The 16,161-nt window shown below is 54.0% G+C and overlaps 3 protein-coding genes across 3 annotated transcripts; all 3 read left to right on the top strand.

The window, feature by feature from the left end:
• Positions 1 to 4,851: 4,851 nt before the first annotated feature.
• On the top strand, positions 4,852 to 5,166 carry LOC309668749 (feather keratin-like; the record flags this gene model as incomplete). The annotated part of the gene is made up of 1 exon (XM_082479236.1): positions 4,852 to 5,166. The coding sequence occupies one exon, from the start codon at positions 4,852 to 4,854 to the stop codon at positions 5,164 to 5,166; it is 315 nt and encodes a 104-aa protein (XP_082335362.1).
• A 3,520-nt stretch (positions 5,167 to 8,686) lies between these two features.
• LOC309669113 (feather keratin-like) lies at positions 8,687 to 8,989 on the top strand (the record flags this gene model as incomplete). Its single annotated transcript, XM_082479716.1, has 1 exon — positions 8,687 to 8,989. One exon carries the CDS (start codon positions 8,687 to 8,689, stop codon positions 8,987 to 8,989), a length of 303 nt encoding a protein of 100 aa, XP_082335842.1.
• Positions 8,990 to 14,264: 5,275 nt separating this feature from the next.
• On the top strand, positions 14,265 to 14,573 carry LOC309669112 (feather keratin-like; the record flags this gene model as incomplete). The annotated part of the gene is made up of 1 exon (XM_082479715.1): positions 14,265 to 14,573. The coding sequence occupies one exon, from the start codon at positions 14,265 to 14,267 to the stop codon at positions 14,571 to 14,573; it is 309 nt and encodes a 102-aa protein (XP_082335841.1).
• Between the last annotated feature and the right edge of the window lie 1,588 nt (positions 14,574 to 16,161).

The following is a 16,161-nucleotide window of genomic DNA, read 5'->3' as shown; positions in this document are numbered from 1 at the left end:
CACCTTCTTTCTTCTCACAAGTCTCTTCCAATCTCACCCGCCACAAAGCCAGGGATACACAGCCCATCAGGTTGGGTGGAAAAGGGCCACAAGACTTCTCCTAGGAACTATGTCCCCAGCAAAACCACCAACTCTAACCCTGAGCACTTCGAGTGCATACACAAGCCATTCGCTTGCCCAGATAAAGGCTTGGAAACACTAATGCACTTCTAGCCAGTCACATGACGCAAGTTCTCCATGGCAGCACACACTCAGAATCATAGAATCCTTGAGGTAGGAAAAGACCCTTAAGATCAGTGCGTCCAACCCTTAACCTAACACAACCAACTATACCATGAAACCATTGCCCTTATGTCCATGTCTACTGTTTTAAAAGTCCACCAGGCATGGGGACTCGACCACTTCACTGGGAAGCCTCTTCCATTGCTTGACAATGCTTTCCATGAAGACATTTACCTAAGATCCAATCTAAAACTCCCATGGTGCAACCTGACGCCATTTCCTCTTGACCAATCACTTGGTACCTGGGAAAAGAAGACTGACACCCACCTCGCTACAATCTCCTTGCAGGTAGTTTTAGAGCGCGATATGGCCTCCCTCAACCTCCTTTTCTCCAGCCTAAACAAACCCAGTTCCCTCTCGCTCTCCTCAGAAGACTTCTTCTGCAGAGCCCTCTCCAGCTTCCTTCCCCTTCTTTGCAGACACTCCAGCACCTCAATGTTTTTCTGATAGTGAGGGGCCCAAAACTCAACACTGGATTCCAGGAACGGACTCACCAGGGCCGAAGACAGGGAGACGAGCGCTGCCGTAGTCCACCTGGCCACACCACTTCTGATACAAGCAGGATGCTAGTGTCCACCTTGGCACCTGGGCACACTGCTGGCTCATATTCAGACGGATGTCGAACAACAGCCCCAGCTCCTTTTCTGACAGGCAGCTTTCTGGCCACTCTGCCCCAAGCCTGTAGCGCTGCATGGGGTTTGTGTGACCCAAGTGCAGGACCCGGCACTTGGCCTTCTTGAACCTCATGCAACTGGCCTCAACCCATTGATCCAGTCTATCCAGATGACAGAATCACAGAGTCACAGAAGCACAGAATGGTGGAGCTTGGAAGGCACCTTTAGAAAACATCTAGTCCAACCCCCCTTCCAAAGCAAAGTCACTGAGATCAAGTTGCACAGGAACGCATCCAGGTGGCTTTGGAATCTCTCCAGAGAAGGAGACTCCACAGCCTCTCTGGGCAGCCTGTGCCAGTGCTTATCCACCCTCAAAGCAAAGAAGTTTTTCGTCACGTTCAGATGGAATTTCCTGTGTTACAATTGTCTGTACCCCTTGACCTGTCGCCGGAAACCACTGAAGACTCTGGCCCCATCCTCTTGACACCTGTCCTTTAGATATTGATAAGCATTGATCGGATTCCATGCCATATGACATCATACTTGAGATATAATGCCAGGTGTCGGGGGAAGAAGAAAGAAGGGTGGCAGTGATATTTGGCATTATGACGATTGTCTTCCGAATTAAACATCATGCGTCTTGGAGCCCTGCTTTCCTGGAGATGGCTCAACAACTGCCTGCTGATGGGAAGGAGGGAAGGAATTCCTTGTTTGGCTTTGCTCCTCTGCGCAGCTTCTGCTCTAATTATACAACTGTTTTGATCTCAACCCACGAGTCTTCTCACTTTTACTCTTCCGATTCTCTTCCCCATCCTGCTGTGGGGGGCATGAGCGAGCGGCTGCGTGGTCTTAATTGCCGGCTGGTGTTGAACCACGACTCCTCCCATGCGGGATTTAGAGACATTGAGGACATCTCCCCTGCACGGCCCTGCCTCCTGCCTGAAAAACCTCCCAGCTCTCCAGGCTTCCACTCAGAGGAAGATGTCTCAAGTCGCTTCAGTGTATTGGTGGCCCTGCACTGCACTTACTCCACTGAGTCCTTGTCTGTCTTTCGATGGGGAGCCCACAACTCGACATAGGACTCCACACAGGGCCTCACAAGTACCTAAGAGAGGGAAATGTCACCTCCACAAAATGCTGGCAACGCTCTTCCCAGTGTCGCCCTGGAGTCTCTTGGCCTGTGTCCACAGGACTGCATTGCTGCTTTCTACTCACCTTGTTCTCCACCAGCAACACAAAGTCGTGCTCAGCAAAGTTGCTTTCCAGACTGGCAGACCAGAGCATCTCCTAGTAACCACCGCTATTCTTCCAAAGATGCAGGACTTTGCATTGCCCCCGGTTGAACTTCTAGAGATTCCTCTCTGTTGTACTTCTCCGGCCTCTCCAGCTCCCTCTGAATGCTGGCACCACCAACCCCTGCCTCAGCCACTCCTCCAGATTTTGCACCAGCTGCGCACTTGCTGAGGGGCACTCAGTCCCACTGCCCAGGACACTGATGAGGATGCAGAACACTGTTGGCCCAATGGACCCGACTCCTGGGCTACACCACTTGACACTTGCCTCCAACTGGACTTTGGGTCACTCATCACAAGACTCTGGGACCAGCGCTTCAACCACTTTGCAATCCACCTCACTGCTACTTACACACCCCATGATTTCTCGTTTTCTCTACAAGCCTACAAGGAGAGATAGTGTAAGGCTTTCCTAAAACGTCGATGTAAACAACAGCCATGGCTCTCTCCTCAGTCACAAAGTTAGTCGCTGCAGTTTTGAAGACACTGAGGTTGGTCAAACATCGTTTCGCCTACTTAAATTCATGCTGATGACTTGCCACCACCTGTTTGTCATTCCTGGGATTGGCACTGCTTGCTGGCTTCATTCTGTCCATCACCTTCCACAGGAGCGAGGTCGAGCCCACAAACCTCTACTTTCATCAGTCATCCCTCCCAAACTTCTCAAAGACAGCAGGGGTATGAGCTCCCTTCCAGCCGTCAGCAACTACTTCGAGGCACCATGACCTTCACAAGATAATCCACAGAGGCCTCTCGAGGACATCAGCCAGCTCCCATGGCAGTCAAGACTTCCACCTCTCAGGCCACAGGGACTTGTGTACATCCACTTGGAAAGCATTCCTTCATACCACAAGTCACCTTCCTCAGCAACAAGCGCGACTGGCTTGACAAACAGCCTGCAAAGCACTCACCTTGGGTTAATTGGGGCAGGCCTTCGCAGTCAGCAACCCTTGGGCACGCATCCACCAACACCAGGGCCCCAACTCTGAAGCAATGTTCAGCATCCTCACCTGCAATGCCCTCTGCTATCTGAAAATTGTCTTTATGCCAATCAAACCGTATGCAGAGAGCCTCACCCCTTGGCACTCACCTCAAGTAAAGACCCCAAAGGCCCTGGCTCACCAGCTTCCCCTGCCTGCCCCTCACGCTCCCCCACTGCCTCTCACCACACTCACGGGCTCTCCACAAATTCATCTGCCCTTGTGAGGTGCCCAACATTGAGTACTGTGTCACGCCAGAGACATGGCTGCAAACGTGCCAGCACTAGTTAAGGGGAGCACTACCTAAGGGCCAACATAAGACTCTGGAGAGCATGACCAGCTCCCCAACACCGCAGGGCTTGCAAGATGTGTACCAGGCCTGATCACAGAATCCTAGAATGGTTTAGGTTGGAAAAGACCTTGAAGATCATCAAGTTCCAATCCCCCTGCAACAGGCAGGGACACCTCCTATTAGATCAGGTTGACGAAGGCCACGTCCAGCCTGGCCTTGAACACCTCCAGGGATAGGGCCTCAACACACTCTCCGGGCAACGTGTTCCAGTGCTTTACAACCCTCAAAGTAAAAAATTTCTTCCTAATGTTTAATCTGAACCTGCCCTCTTCCAGGTAAAAGCCATTCCCCCTCGTCCTATCACTACATGCCCTAGAAAAAAGTCCCTCCCCAGCTCTCCTGTAGGCCCTAGTTAGGTACTGGAAGGCTGCAATAAGATCTCCCTGGAGCCTTCTCTTCTCCAGCCTGAACAGCCCCGACTCATTCAGCCTCTCTGCCTGCCCCCACTGCCACTCCCAGAAAAGCACCAAGAGGGAAGAAGCCACAAAATGCAACCCTCTTTCAGCTGGCAACCGTATAAGACAAAGGGTCATTAGGACACCTTCAGGGAACAGACAATGGGAGAGGCGAGACATAAAGACAGTCTTAGACAGAAGGCAGCAAACAAGGGAAGAACCAAATGCGATGCAAGGAACAGCGCTTCATGCCTAGCACACATCCAGAGCCCAGAGTAGCCTGACGGGGCCGCGAGGAAATGGGGCCTCCTCTACACAATGCACTCACAAACCACACCACTACAGTGCCACAGAATGACCTCACTGACAACACCCCACCTCACCTACGCTTTGGTCACATCTGCCAAATGCCCTGACACACGCCATCAATACCAAGCCTTTGGCCTCTACTACTGCCACTTAAAAGCTGCCGCCAGGGCCAAGTGGACACATCCTCAAGAGGAGGACATGACAAGGGTGCGTTGTGGGAAGGCAAACACACCCCGCCTCGTTACTTGCCACGCTGCGGCATGCAAGAGCTGCTTGCTGAATGATGCTGCCATGCGCAAAGCCTGTCCCGCCCCTCGGGGACCAGCATAAAAGCCCAACCAGCGCCTCTCTCCCTCACACACTTCTCCTCACGCCTTCTCCTCCGCGCCCTGCAAGGTGAGCCTCAACCCCCTTCCCCTCCTTCTCCTGACCCACGTGCACCTTCTCTTCCAACACGCTCTGACCACAGCCTCACCAGCCCTGACGCCTCACCCCCCCCGCGCTCCCCACGCACCCACAACAGCCCTCCCCACTCCCTCACCTCCAGCAACACCCCCCTCACACCCCCACCACCCTACGCTTTCTCAACATCCTCTCTCTCTTCCAGGGACCCTCCACAACACACACATGGCCTGCAACGACCTCTGCCGCCCCTGCGGACCCACCCCGCTGGCTAACAGCTGCAACGAGCCCTGTGTCCGACAGTGCGAGGCCTCCCGCGTCGTCATCCAGCCTCCCGCCGTGCTGGTCACCCTGCCAGGACCCATCCTCAGCTCCTTCCCACAGAGCACCGCCGTCGGATCCTCCGCATCCGCTGCCGTGGGAAACGAACTCAGCTACCAGGGAGTGCCCGTCTCCTCCGGCGCCTTCGGCTACGGCTACGGCTACGGCTTGGGAGGCCTGGGCTGCTTCGGCGGCAGAAGAGGCTGCTACCCCTGCTAAGGGACATCGCCAACACCTCTGACACCAACAACCCGAAACAGGCAAACCACAGCACAGACTGAGGACACACCTCTGGGTATTTGCTGGCACAAGGATTCACTATCCATGGCTCCTCCTCACAAGGCACCAAGCAAGGAAGCAGGGAAGGCGGCCAGCCCACCCTGCCTGCAAACATGGCACATGTGCCTCCTCCTCTTCTCACACATCCTTCTCTCCATCGCCCTTTCTGATACGTCAACTACTCTCTGTTTCATCCACCTTCTCCAAATCAAAGCACTCTGGGTACCTTCAGGTTGCGACTCCCACGGCACGGCAGGAAGTCCTCAGTGCTCTGCAAAGATCTACTGCATGCAAGGCACATCAGATGATGGTGTCCCTACTTGCACCGCACACCAGCTCCCTTCCACTTAGCACCTCTGCCTTTCTAGTCTTTTGCCTCAATAAAGTTCTCCTGCATCCCAGCCTCACACGCCTCCTATTTTCTTCTTCGAACAATGCTCTTCATACCTCACCCAACGCTAAGCCAGGGCTCAAAGGGCTTAGGGGTGGTGGAAGGCGGCTACAAGACCTCTCTTAGCAAGTATGTTCCCAGCCACAACAGCAACACAGAGCAGAACAGTGGGGCGCCCATAATGTGACACAAGCTCTACGCTTACACAGACAAAGGCTTGGACACACTAATACACTTCTACACAAGCCTCTGACAAAAATTCCCCATGCCAACACAGTCTTTACCAGCTCTCCTTCCCAATGTTTCACTCTGGCCAGCAAAAGAGTCAGAATCATAGAAATCGGAATCATGGACTATACGAGAACCATCTGCAGATAATAGCGTACCAACCTACCTGCTCGAACGGGGTCAGCTCAAGCACACTGTTCAGGATCCTGTCCAGTCAGGTTTTAAGGACTGCCAAGGATAGAGTCTCCAACACCTCTCCACGCAAACACTTCCTCTCTTTGACCACCCTCACACTGAAAAAGGGGTGCCTTCTCTCCCAAGGAAATGGCACGTCTCTTCAGCTTCCTCCACCCCTTGCCCTGGCCACGGCCACCCATGAGAAGAGGCTGACTCATGTGTTCTCATTCCCTCCTGCCACGGTTTCCGCTGAGATAGAGTTGACTTTCTTACTAGCAGCTGCTAGAGTGCTGTGTTTTGGACTTAAGATGAGAATGCTGCTGACAGCCTACTCACGGCTTCACTTGTTGCTGAGCTCTCAAGGCCTTTTCTGCTCTTCATACCGAACCACCAGCAAGTAGGCTGGGAGTGCACAAAGGGGTGGGAGGTGACACAGCCAGGACAGCTGACCCCAGATGACCAAAGGGATAGTCCACGGCATGCAACGTCATCTCAGTATATAATGCTGGGGGAAGAAGAAAAAAGGGTGGGGAACATCTGGTGTTATGACATTTGCCTTCCCAAGTAAACATCACGCGTGTTGGAGCCCTGCTTTCCTGGAGATGGGTCAACACTTGCCTGCCAATGGGAAGGAGTGAAGGAATTCCTTGTTTGGCTTTGCTTCTGTGCGCAGCTTCTGCTCTACCTATTAACCTGTTTTGATCTCAACCCACGAGTCTTCTCACTTTTACTCTTCCGATTCTCTTCCCCATCATGCTGTGGGGGAGTGCATGAGCGGATGTCCTAATTGCTGGCTGGTGTTGAACCACGGCACCTCCCATGCGGGATTTAGAGACATTGAGGACATCTCCCCTTGCCTTGCCCCCTGCCTGAAAAACCTCCCAGCACTCAGAGGAAGGTTGCTCCTTTCGCTGCAGCGTATTGCTGGCCCTGCACTTCACTCGCTTCACTGAGTCCTTGTCTGTCTTTTGATGGGGAGCCCACAACTCCACACAGGGCTCCACACAGGGCCTCACAAGTGCCAAAGACAGAGAACGATCGCCTCCACCAAACTGCTGGCAATGCTCTCCCAATGATGCCCTGGAGACTCTTGGACTCTTTTGCCCCAAGGCTGCATTGCTGCCTTCTACTCACCTAGTTCTCCACCAGCAACACAAAGTCGTGCTCAGCAAAGCTGCTTTCCAGCCTGGCAGCCCACAGCATGTCATGGTGACCAGAACTATTCATCCCCAAATGCAGGACTTTGCATTGCTCCCTGTATAACTTCAAGAGATTCCTCTCTGTCGTGCTTCTCCACCCCCTCCAGCTCCCTCTGAACGCTGGCACCACCATCCCCTGCCTCAGCCACTGCTCCAGATTTTGCACCAGCTGACAACTTGCTGAGGGGCACTCCATCCCACTGAGCAGGACACTGAAGAGGATGCAGAACAATGTTGGCACCGTGGACCCACCCCTTGCTGCTCAACCCAAATGAAGTCTCAGAAGGCCCTGGCTCATCATCTTTCCTAAACTGCTGCTCTAACTCCTCCTCTGCCTCTCGCCACACTCTCGGGCTCTCCAGAAACTTATCTGACCTTGGACGTGCCAAACATCCAGTACTGTGTTACGTCAGAGCCATGGCAGCAAACACACCAGGACCAGCTAAGCGGAGCGTTACGCTTTGGCCAACATAAGGCTGTGGTGAGCACAACCAGCCTCCCAACAGCACAGGGCTTCTGAGCTCAGAACCAGAGCTGCCAGGAGAGCCTCCTGTTCTCACAAACAGCCCTCCTCTGCCTGCCCTAATGGCCACCCCCAGAAAGGCCACTGAGAGGGCACAAGTCACAACAGGCAGCCTCCTTTCATCATAACCCAATCTTACCAGCCAGAGGGGGACCAAGTCACCAACAAAGCATAGACAAGAGGAAATGCCAAGCCTAAAGTCAGGCACACAGAGCTGGGATCAAGGCACGGAAGCACCAGAAGCAATGGAAGGGGCAGCACCTCACACCCAGCACATATCCGAAGCCCAGAGCAGCCTGAACAGGAAAGGGGGGCCCCCCTTAACAACGCACCCACAAACCCACAGCACGAGTACCACAGGATGACCTCACTGATGACACCCCACCTCTCCTATGCTTTGGTCACATCTGCCAAAAGCCCTGACACATGCCATCAACACCAAGCCTTTGGCCTCTAATACTGCCACTTGAAAGCTGCCGGCTGGGCAAAGGGGTCATGTCCTCAAGAGGAGGACATGACATTGGGAGCGTTGTGCGAAGGCAAACACACCCCACCTCATTACTTGCCACGCTGCGGCATGCAAGAGCTGCTTGCTGAATGATGCTGCCATGCGCAAAGCCTGTCCCGCCCCTCGGGGACCAGCATAAAAGCCCAACCAGCGCCTCTCTCCCTCACACGCTTCTCCTCACGCCTTCTCCTCCGCGCCCTGCAAGGTGAGCCTCAACCCCCTTCCCCTCCTTCTCCTGACCCACATGCACCTTCTCTTCCAACACACTCTGAACACAGCCTCACCAGCCCTGACGCCTCCTCACCACCCGCGCTCCCCACGCACCCGCAACAGCCCTCCCCACTCCCTCACCCTCCTGCAACATCCCCCTCACACCCCCACCACCCTACGCTTTCTCAACACCGTCTCTTCCAGGGACCCTCCACACCACACACATGGCCTGCAACGACCTCTGCCGCCCCTGCGGACCCACCCCGCTGGCTAACAGCTGCAACGAGCCCTGTGTCCGACAGTGTGAGGCCTCCCGCGTCGTCATCCAGCCTTCCACCGTGGTCGTCACCCTGCCAGGACCCATCCTCAGCTCCTTCCCACAGAGCACCGCCGTCGGATCCTCCGCATCCGCTGCCGTGGGAAACGAACTCAGCTACCAGGGAGTGCCCGTTTCCTCCGGCGCCTTCGGCTACGGCTTGGGAGGCCTGGGCTGCTTCGGCGGCAGAAGAGGCTGCTACCCCTGCTAAGGGCCCTCGCCAGCACCCCTCATACCAACCACCCATGCAAGCCACCGCAGGGACTGAAGATACGCACCTGCAGGCCATTGGTTGCAGACTAGATCATCCTCTGCGGCTCCTCCTATCAAGGCACCAAGCACGGAAAGCAGGGAGACAGCCAGCCCGCGCTGCCTGCAAACATGGCCCATGTGCCTCCTCCTCACACTGCCTTCTTTGCATCGCCCCTTCTGCTAGGTCCACTACTCTCTGCTGCACCACCTTCGGACAAGCCAAAGCTCACTGCAGACCTCCAGGGGGCCACTCCTACTGCGAGCCAGGAAGACCTCGCTGCTATGCCAAGGTCTATCTCACAGAAGAAGGGATGGAAGGTGATGGTCACCCTACCTGTACATTAGACCGGCTCCCTTCCACTTGGCGCTCTTGCCTTTGCACTCTTTGGCCTCAATAAACTTCTCCTGCATCACAGCCTCACACGCCTCCACTTTCTTTCTTCTCACAAGGCTCTTCCAATCTCACCCACCACAAAGCCAGGGATACACAGCCCTTCAGGTTTGGTGGAAAAGGGCCACAAGAGTTCTCCTAGGAACTATGTCCCCAGCAAAACCACCAACTCTAACCCTGAGCACTTCGAGCGCATTATACAAGCCCTTCGCTTGCCCAAACAAAGGCTTGGAAACACTAATGCACTTCTAGCCATTTGTATGATGCAAGTTCTCCATGTCAGCACACACTCAGAATCATAGAATGCTTGAGGTAGGAAAAGACCCTTAAGATCAGTGCATCCAACCCTTAACCTAACACGACCAACTACACCATGAAACCATGGCCCTTATGTCCATGTCTACTGATTTAAAACACCCGCAGGCATGGGGACTTAACCACTTCCCTGGGAAGCCTCTTCCATTGTTTGACAATGCTTTCCATGAAGAGATTTACCTAAGATCCAATCTAAACCTCCCATGGTGCAACCTGAGACCATTTCCTCTTGCCCTATCACTTGGTACATGGGAAAAGAAAACTGACACCCACCTCGCCACAACCTCCCTTCAGGGAGTTGTAGAGTGCGATAAGGTCTCCCCTCAGCCTCCTTTTCTCCAGGCTAAACAACCCCAGTTCCCTCATGCGCTCCTCAGAAGAATTCTCCTCTACACCCCTCAACAGCCTCCTTGCCCTTCTTTGCAGACACTCCAGCACCTCAAGGTCTTTCTTGTAGTGAGGGGCCCAAAACTCAACACTGGATTCCAGGTTGCGGCTACACCAGGGTCAAAGACAGGGAACGATCACTTCCCTCATCCTAGTCCTGCTGGCCACACTACTTCTGATACAAGACAGGATGCTAGTGGACTTCTTGGCCACCTGGGCATACTGCTGGCTCATATTCAGCTGGCTGTCGAACAACACCTCCAGCTCCTTTTCCGCAAGGCAGATTTCCGGCTACTCTGCCCCAAGCCTGTAGCGCTGCATAGGGTTTGTGTGACCCAAGTGCAGGAACCGGCACTCGGCCTTCTTGAAAATCATACCATGGGCCTCAACCCATCGATCCAGCCTGTCCAGATGACAGAATCACAGAAGCAAAGGTGCAAAGAATGGTGGGGCTTGGAAGGGACCTTCAGAAAACATCTAGTCCAACCCCCCTTCCAAAGCAGGGTGACCGAGATCAGGTTGCACAGGAATGCATCCAGGTGGGTTTGGAATCTCTCCAGAGAAGGAGACTCCACAGCCTCTCTGGGCAGACTGTGCCAGTGCTTCTCCACCCTCAAAGCAAAGTTGTGTTTCCTCACATTCAGACGGAATTTCCTGTGTCACAATTGCCTGTACCCCTTGACCTGTCGCCGGGTACCACTGAAAAGACTCTGGCCCCATCCTCTTGACACCTGTCCTTTAGATATTGATAAGCATTGATCGGATTCCATGCCATATGATATCATACTTATTCTACAGTTCTGGGGGGAAAAAGAAAGAAGGGGTGTGGTGATGTTTGACAATATGAAGTTTGTCTTCCCAGGTAAACATCACAAGCGTTGGAGCCCTGCTTTCCTGAGATGGCTCAACACCTGCCTGCCGATGGGAAGGAGTGAAGGAATTCCTTGTTTGGCTTTGCTTGTATGCGCAGCTTCTGCTCTACTTATTAACCTGTTTTGATCTCAACCCATGAGTCTTCTCTCTTTTACTCTTCCGGTTCTCTTCCCCATCCTGCTCTGGGGGGTGTGAGTGAGCAGCTGCATGGTCTTAATTGCTGGCTGGTGTTGAACCACGAGACCTCCCATGTGGGATTTAGAGACATTGAGGACATCTCCCATTTTCTCCTGCCTGAAAAACCTCCTAGCTCTCCAGACTTCCACCCATAGAAAGGTGCCTCAATTCGTTTCAGTGTATTGGTGTCCCTGCGCTGCACTTGCTCCACTGAGTCCTTGTCTGTCTTTCAATGGGGAGCCCACAACTCCACACAGGGCTCCACACAGGGCCTCACAAGTGCCAAAGACAGAGAACGATCACCTCCCCCAAACTGCTGGCAACGCTCTTCCCTATGATGCCCTGGAGACTCTTGGACTCTTTTGCCCCAAGGCTGCATTGCTGCCTTCTACTCACCTTGTTCTCCACCAGCAACACAAAGTTGTGCTCAGCAAAGCTGCTTTCCAGCCTGGCAGCCCACAGCGTGTCCTGGTGACCAGCGGTATTCCTCCACAGATGCAGGACTTCGCACTGCCCCCGGTTGAATTTCAGGAGATTCCTCTCTGTCCCCTTCTCCAGCCTCTCCAGCTCCCTCTGAATGCTGGCAAATCCAACCCCTGCCTCAGCCACTCCGCCAGATTTTGCACCAGCTGCACACTTGCGGAGAGGCACTCTTTCCCACTGCCCAGGACACTGATGAGGATGCAGAACACTGTTGGCCCAGTGGACCCAACTCCTGGGCTACACCACTTGAGACTTGCCTCCAACTGGACATTGGGCCACTCATCACAAACTCTGGGACCAGCTCTTCCACTGCTTTGCACTCCACCTCACTGGCCACTTACGCACCCCATACTTCCTCGGTTTCTCTAGAAGAGAAAATATCAAAGGTTTAGGGTAAGGCTTTCCTAAAAAGTTGAGGTAAATACCAGGCACGGCTCTCTCCTCAGTCACAAAGCTAGTCACTGCACTTTTGAAGACACTGAGGTTGGTCAAGCATCATTTCACCTTCTGAAATTCACGCTGACGATTCCCCATCACCTCCTTGTCCTTCCTGGGCATGGCACTGCTTGCTGGCTTCATTCTGTCCGTCACCTTCCACAGGAGCAAGGTCGACCTCAACAGCCTCTACTTTATTACTCATCCTTCCCGACCTTCTCAAAGACAGTAGGGGTATGAGCTCTCTTCCAGCTATCAGCAACTGCTCCGAGGCACCATGACCTTCACAAGATAATTGAGAGGCCCCTCGGGGGAAACAGCCAGCTCTCATGGCATTCATGACCACCACCTCTCAGGCAACACGGACTTACGTACATCCACTTGGAAACATTCCTTCCTACCGCAATTCACCTTCCTCAAAAACAACCCCTGCTGGCTTAACAAAGAGCCTGCAAAGCACTCACCTTGGGTTAATTGGGGCAGGCCTTCACAGTCAGCAACCCTTGGGCACGCATCCACCAACACCAGGGCCACAACTCTGAAGCAACAAGCACCATCCTCACCTGCAATGCCCTTTGCTATCTTCAAATTCTCTTGCTGACCATCAAACCCTATGCAGAGGGCCTCACCCCTTAGCACTCACGTCAAGTAAAGACTCCAAAAGGCGCTGGCTCATCAGCCTCCCCTGCCTGCCCCACATGCTCCCCCACTGACTCTCACCACACTCATAGACGCTCCAGAAACTCCTCTGCCCTTGTGAGGTGACCAACATTGAGCACTGTCTCATGCCAGAGCCATGGCTGCAAACGTGCCAGCACCAGCTGAGGGGAGCACTACCTAAGAGCCAACATAAGACTCTGGAGAGCATGACCAGCTCCCCAACACCACAGGGATTGGAAGAGGTGTACAATCATGGAATCATAGACTGGTTTTGGTTGGAAAAGACCTTGAAGATCAAGTTCCAACCCCCCTGCAACAGGCAGGGACACCTCCCATTAGACCAGGGTGACCAAGGCCACGTCCAGCCTGGCCTTGAATACCTCCAGGGATGGGGCCTCAACAACCTCTCCGGGCAACCTGTTCCAGTGCTTTACAACCCTCAAAGTAAAAAATTTCTTCCTAATATTTAATGTGAACCTGCCCTCTTCCAGGTTAAAGCCATTCCCCCTCGTCCTATCACTACATACCCTAGAAAAAAGTCCCTCCCCAGCTCTCCTGTAGGACTCCGTTAGGTACTGGAAGGACGCAATAAGATCTCCTCAGAGCCTTCTCAACCCTGAACAGCCCCAACTCATTCAGCCTCTCTGCCTGCCCTCACTGCCACTCCCAGGGGGAAGAAGCCGCAAAATGCAACCCCCTTTCAGCTGGAAACCGTACAAGACTGAGGGTCATTAGGACACCTTCAGAGAAGAGACAATGGGAGAGGCGAGATATAAAGACAGCCTTAGACAGAAGGCAGCAAAGGAAGGGAAGAACCAAATGCAATGGAAGGAACAGCGCTTCACGCCCAGCACACATCCAGAGCCCGGAGCAGCCTGACGGGGCGGCGAGGAAATGGGGCCTCCACTACACAATGCACCCACAAACCACACGACAAGAGTGCCACAGAATGACCTCACTGACAACACCCCACCACTTCTACGCTTTGGTCACATCTGCCAAATGCGCTGACACACGCCATCAACACCAAGCCTTTGGCCTCTACTACTGCCACTTGAAAGCTGCCGCCAGGGCAAAGGGGTCAAGTCCTCAAGAAGAGGACATGACAAGGGTGCGTTGTGGGAAGGCAAACACACCCCGCCTCGTTACTTGCCACGCTGCGGCATGCAAGAGCTGCTTGCTGAATGATGCTGCCATGCGCAAAGCCTGTCCCGCCCCTCGGGGACCAGCATAAAAGCCCAACCAGCGCCTCTCTCCCTCACACGCTTCTCCTCACGCCTTCTCCTCCGCGCCCTGCAAGGTGAGCCTCAACCCCCTTCCCCTCCTTCTCCTGACCCACATGCACCTTCTCTTCCAACACGCTCTGACCACAGCCACACCAGGCCTGCCGCCTCCCCTCGCACCCACAACAGCCCTCGCCACTCCCTCACCCTCCTGCAACATCCCCCTCACACCCCCACCACCCTACGCTTTCTCAACACCCTCTCTTCCAGGGACCCTCCACACCACACACATGGCCTGCAACGACCTCTGCCGCCCTTGCGGACCCACCCCGCTGGCTAACAGCTGCAACGAGCCCTGTGTCCGACAGTGTGAGGCCTCCCGCGTCGTCATCCAGCCTTCCACCGTGGTCGTCACCCTGCCAGGACCCATCCTCAGCTCCTTCCCACAGAGCACCGCCGTCGGATCCTCCGCATCCGCTGCTGTGGGGAACGAACTCAGCTACCAGGGAGTGCCCGTCTCCTCTGGCGCCTTCGGCTACGGCTACGGCTTGGGAGGCCTGGGCTGCTTCGGCGGCAGAAGAGGCTGCTACCCCTGCTAAGCGCCCTCCCCAACACCTCTGACACCAACCACCCGAACCAGGAAAACCACAGCACAGACTGAGGACACACCTCTGGGTATTTGATGGCACATGGATTCACTATCCATGGCTCCTCCTCTCAAGGCACCAAGCAAGGAAGCAGGGAAGGCGGCCAGCCCAGGCTGCCTGCAAACATGGCCCACGTGCCTCCTCCTCTTCTCACACATCCTTCTCTCCATCGCCCTTTCTGATATGTCAACTACTCTCTGTTCCATCCACCTTCTCCAAATCAAAGCACACTGGGGACCTCCAGGTTGCGATTCCCACTGTATGGCAGGAAGTCCTCAGTGCTCTGCAAAGATCTACTGCATGCAAGGCACATCAGATGATGGTGTCCCTACTTGCACCGCACACCAGCTCCCTTCCACTTAGCACCTCTGCCTTTCCACTCTTTTGCCTCAATAAAGTTCTCCTGCATTCCAGCCTCACACGCCTCCTATTTTCTTCTTCGAACAATGCTCTTCATACCTCACTCAACACTAAGCCAGGGCTCAAAGGGCTTAGGGGTGGTGGAAGGAGGCTACAAGACCTCTCTTAGCAAGTCTGTTCCCAGCCACAACAGCATCACACAGCACAACAGTGGGGCGCCCATAATGTGACACAAGCTCTACGCTTACACAGACAAAGGCTTGGACACACTAATACACTTCTACACAAGCCTCTGACAAAAATTCCCCATGCCAACACAGTCTTTACCAGCTCTCTTTCCCACCGTTGCACTCTGGCCAGCAAAAGAGGCAGAATCTTAGAAATCGAAATCATGGACTATACAAGAACCATCTGCAGATAATAGCGTACCACCCTACCTGCTCAGACGGGGTCAGCTCAAGCTCGCTGGTCAGGATCCTGTCCAGTCAGGTTTTAAGGACTGCCAAGGATGGAGTCTCCAACACCTCTCCACGCAAACACTTCAACTCTTTGACCACCCTCACACTGAAAACGGGTTGCCTTCTCTCCCAAGGAAATGGCACGTCTCTTCAGCTTTCTCCATCTCCCCTTGCCCTGGCCACGGCCACCCATGAGAAGAGGCTGACTCATGTGTTCTCATTCCCTCCTGCCACGGTTTCCGCTGAGATAGAGTTGACTTTCTTACTAGCAGCTGCTAGAGTGCTGTGTTTTGGACTTAAGATGAGAATGCTGCTGACAGCCCACTCATGCCTTCACTTGTTGCTGAGCTCTCAAGGCCTTTTCTGCTCCTCATACCGAACCACCAGCGAGTAGGCTGAGAGTGCACAAAGGGGTGGGAGGCGACACAGCCAGGACAGCTGACCCCAGAAGACCAAAGGGATAGTCCACGTCATGCAACGTCATCTCAGTATGTAATGCTGGGGGAAGAAGAAAAAAGGGTGGGGAACATCTGGTGTTATGACATTTGCCTTCCCAAGTAAACATCACGCGTGTTGGAGCGCTGCTTTCCTGGAGATGGCTCAACACCTGCCTGCCAATGGGAAGGAGTGAAGGAATTCCTGGTTTGGCTTTGCTCCTGTGCGCAGCTTCTGCTCTACCTATTAACCTGTTTTGATCTCAACCCATGAGTCTTCTCACTTTT

Source organism: Vanellus vanellus (genome assembly GCF_965231255.1).
Source record: "Vanellus vanellus genome assembly, chromosome: 2".
Lineage (NCBI taxonomy): Eukaryota > Metazoa > Chordata > Aves > Charadriiformes > Charadriidae > Vanellus > Vanellus vanellus.
This window is presented reverse-complemented; position numbering and strand designations above follow the sequence as displayed.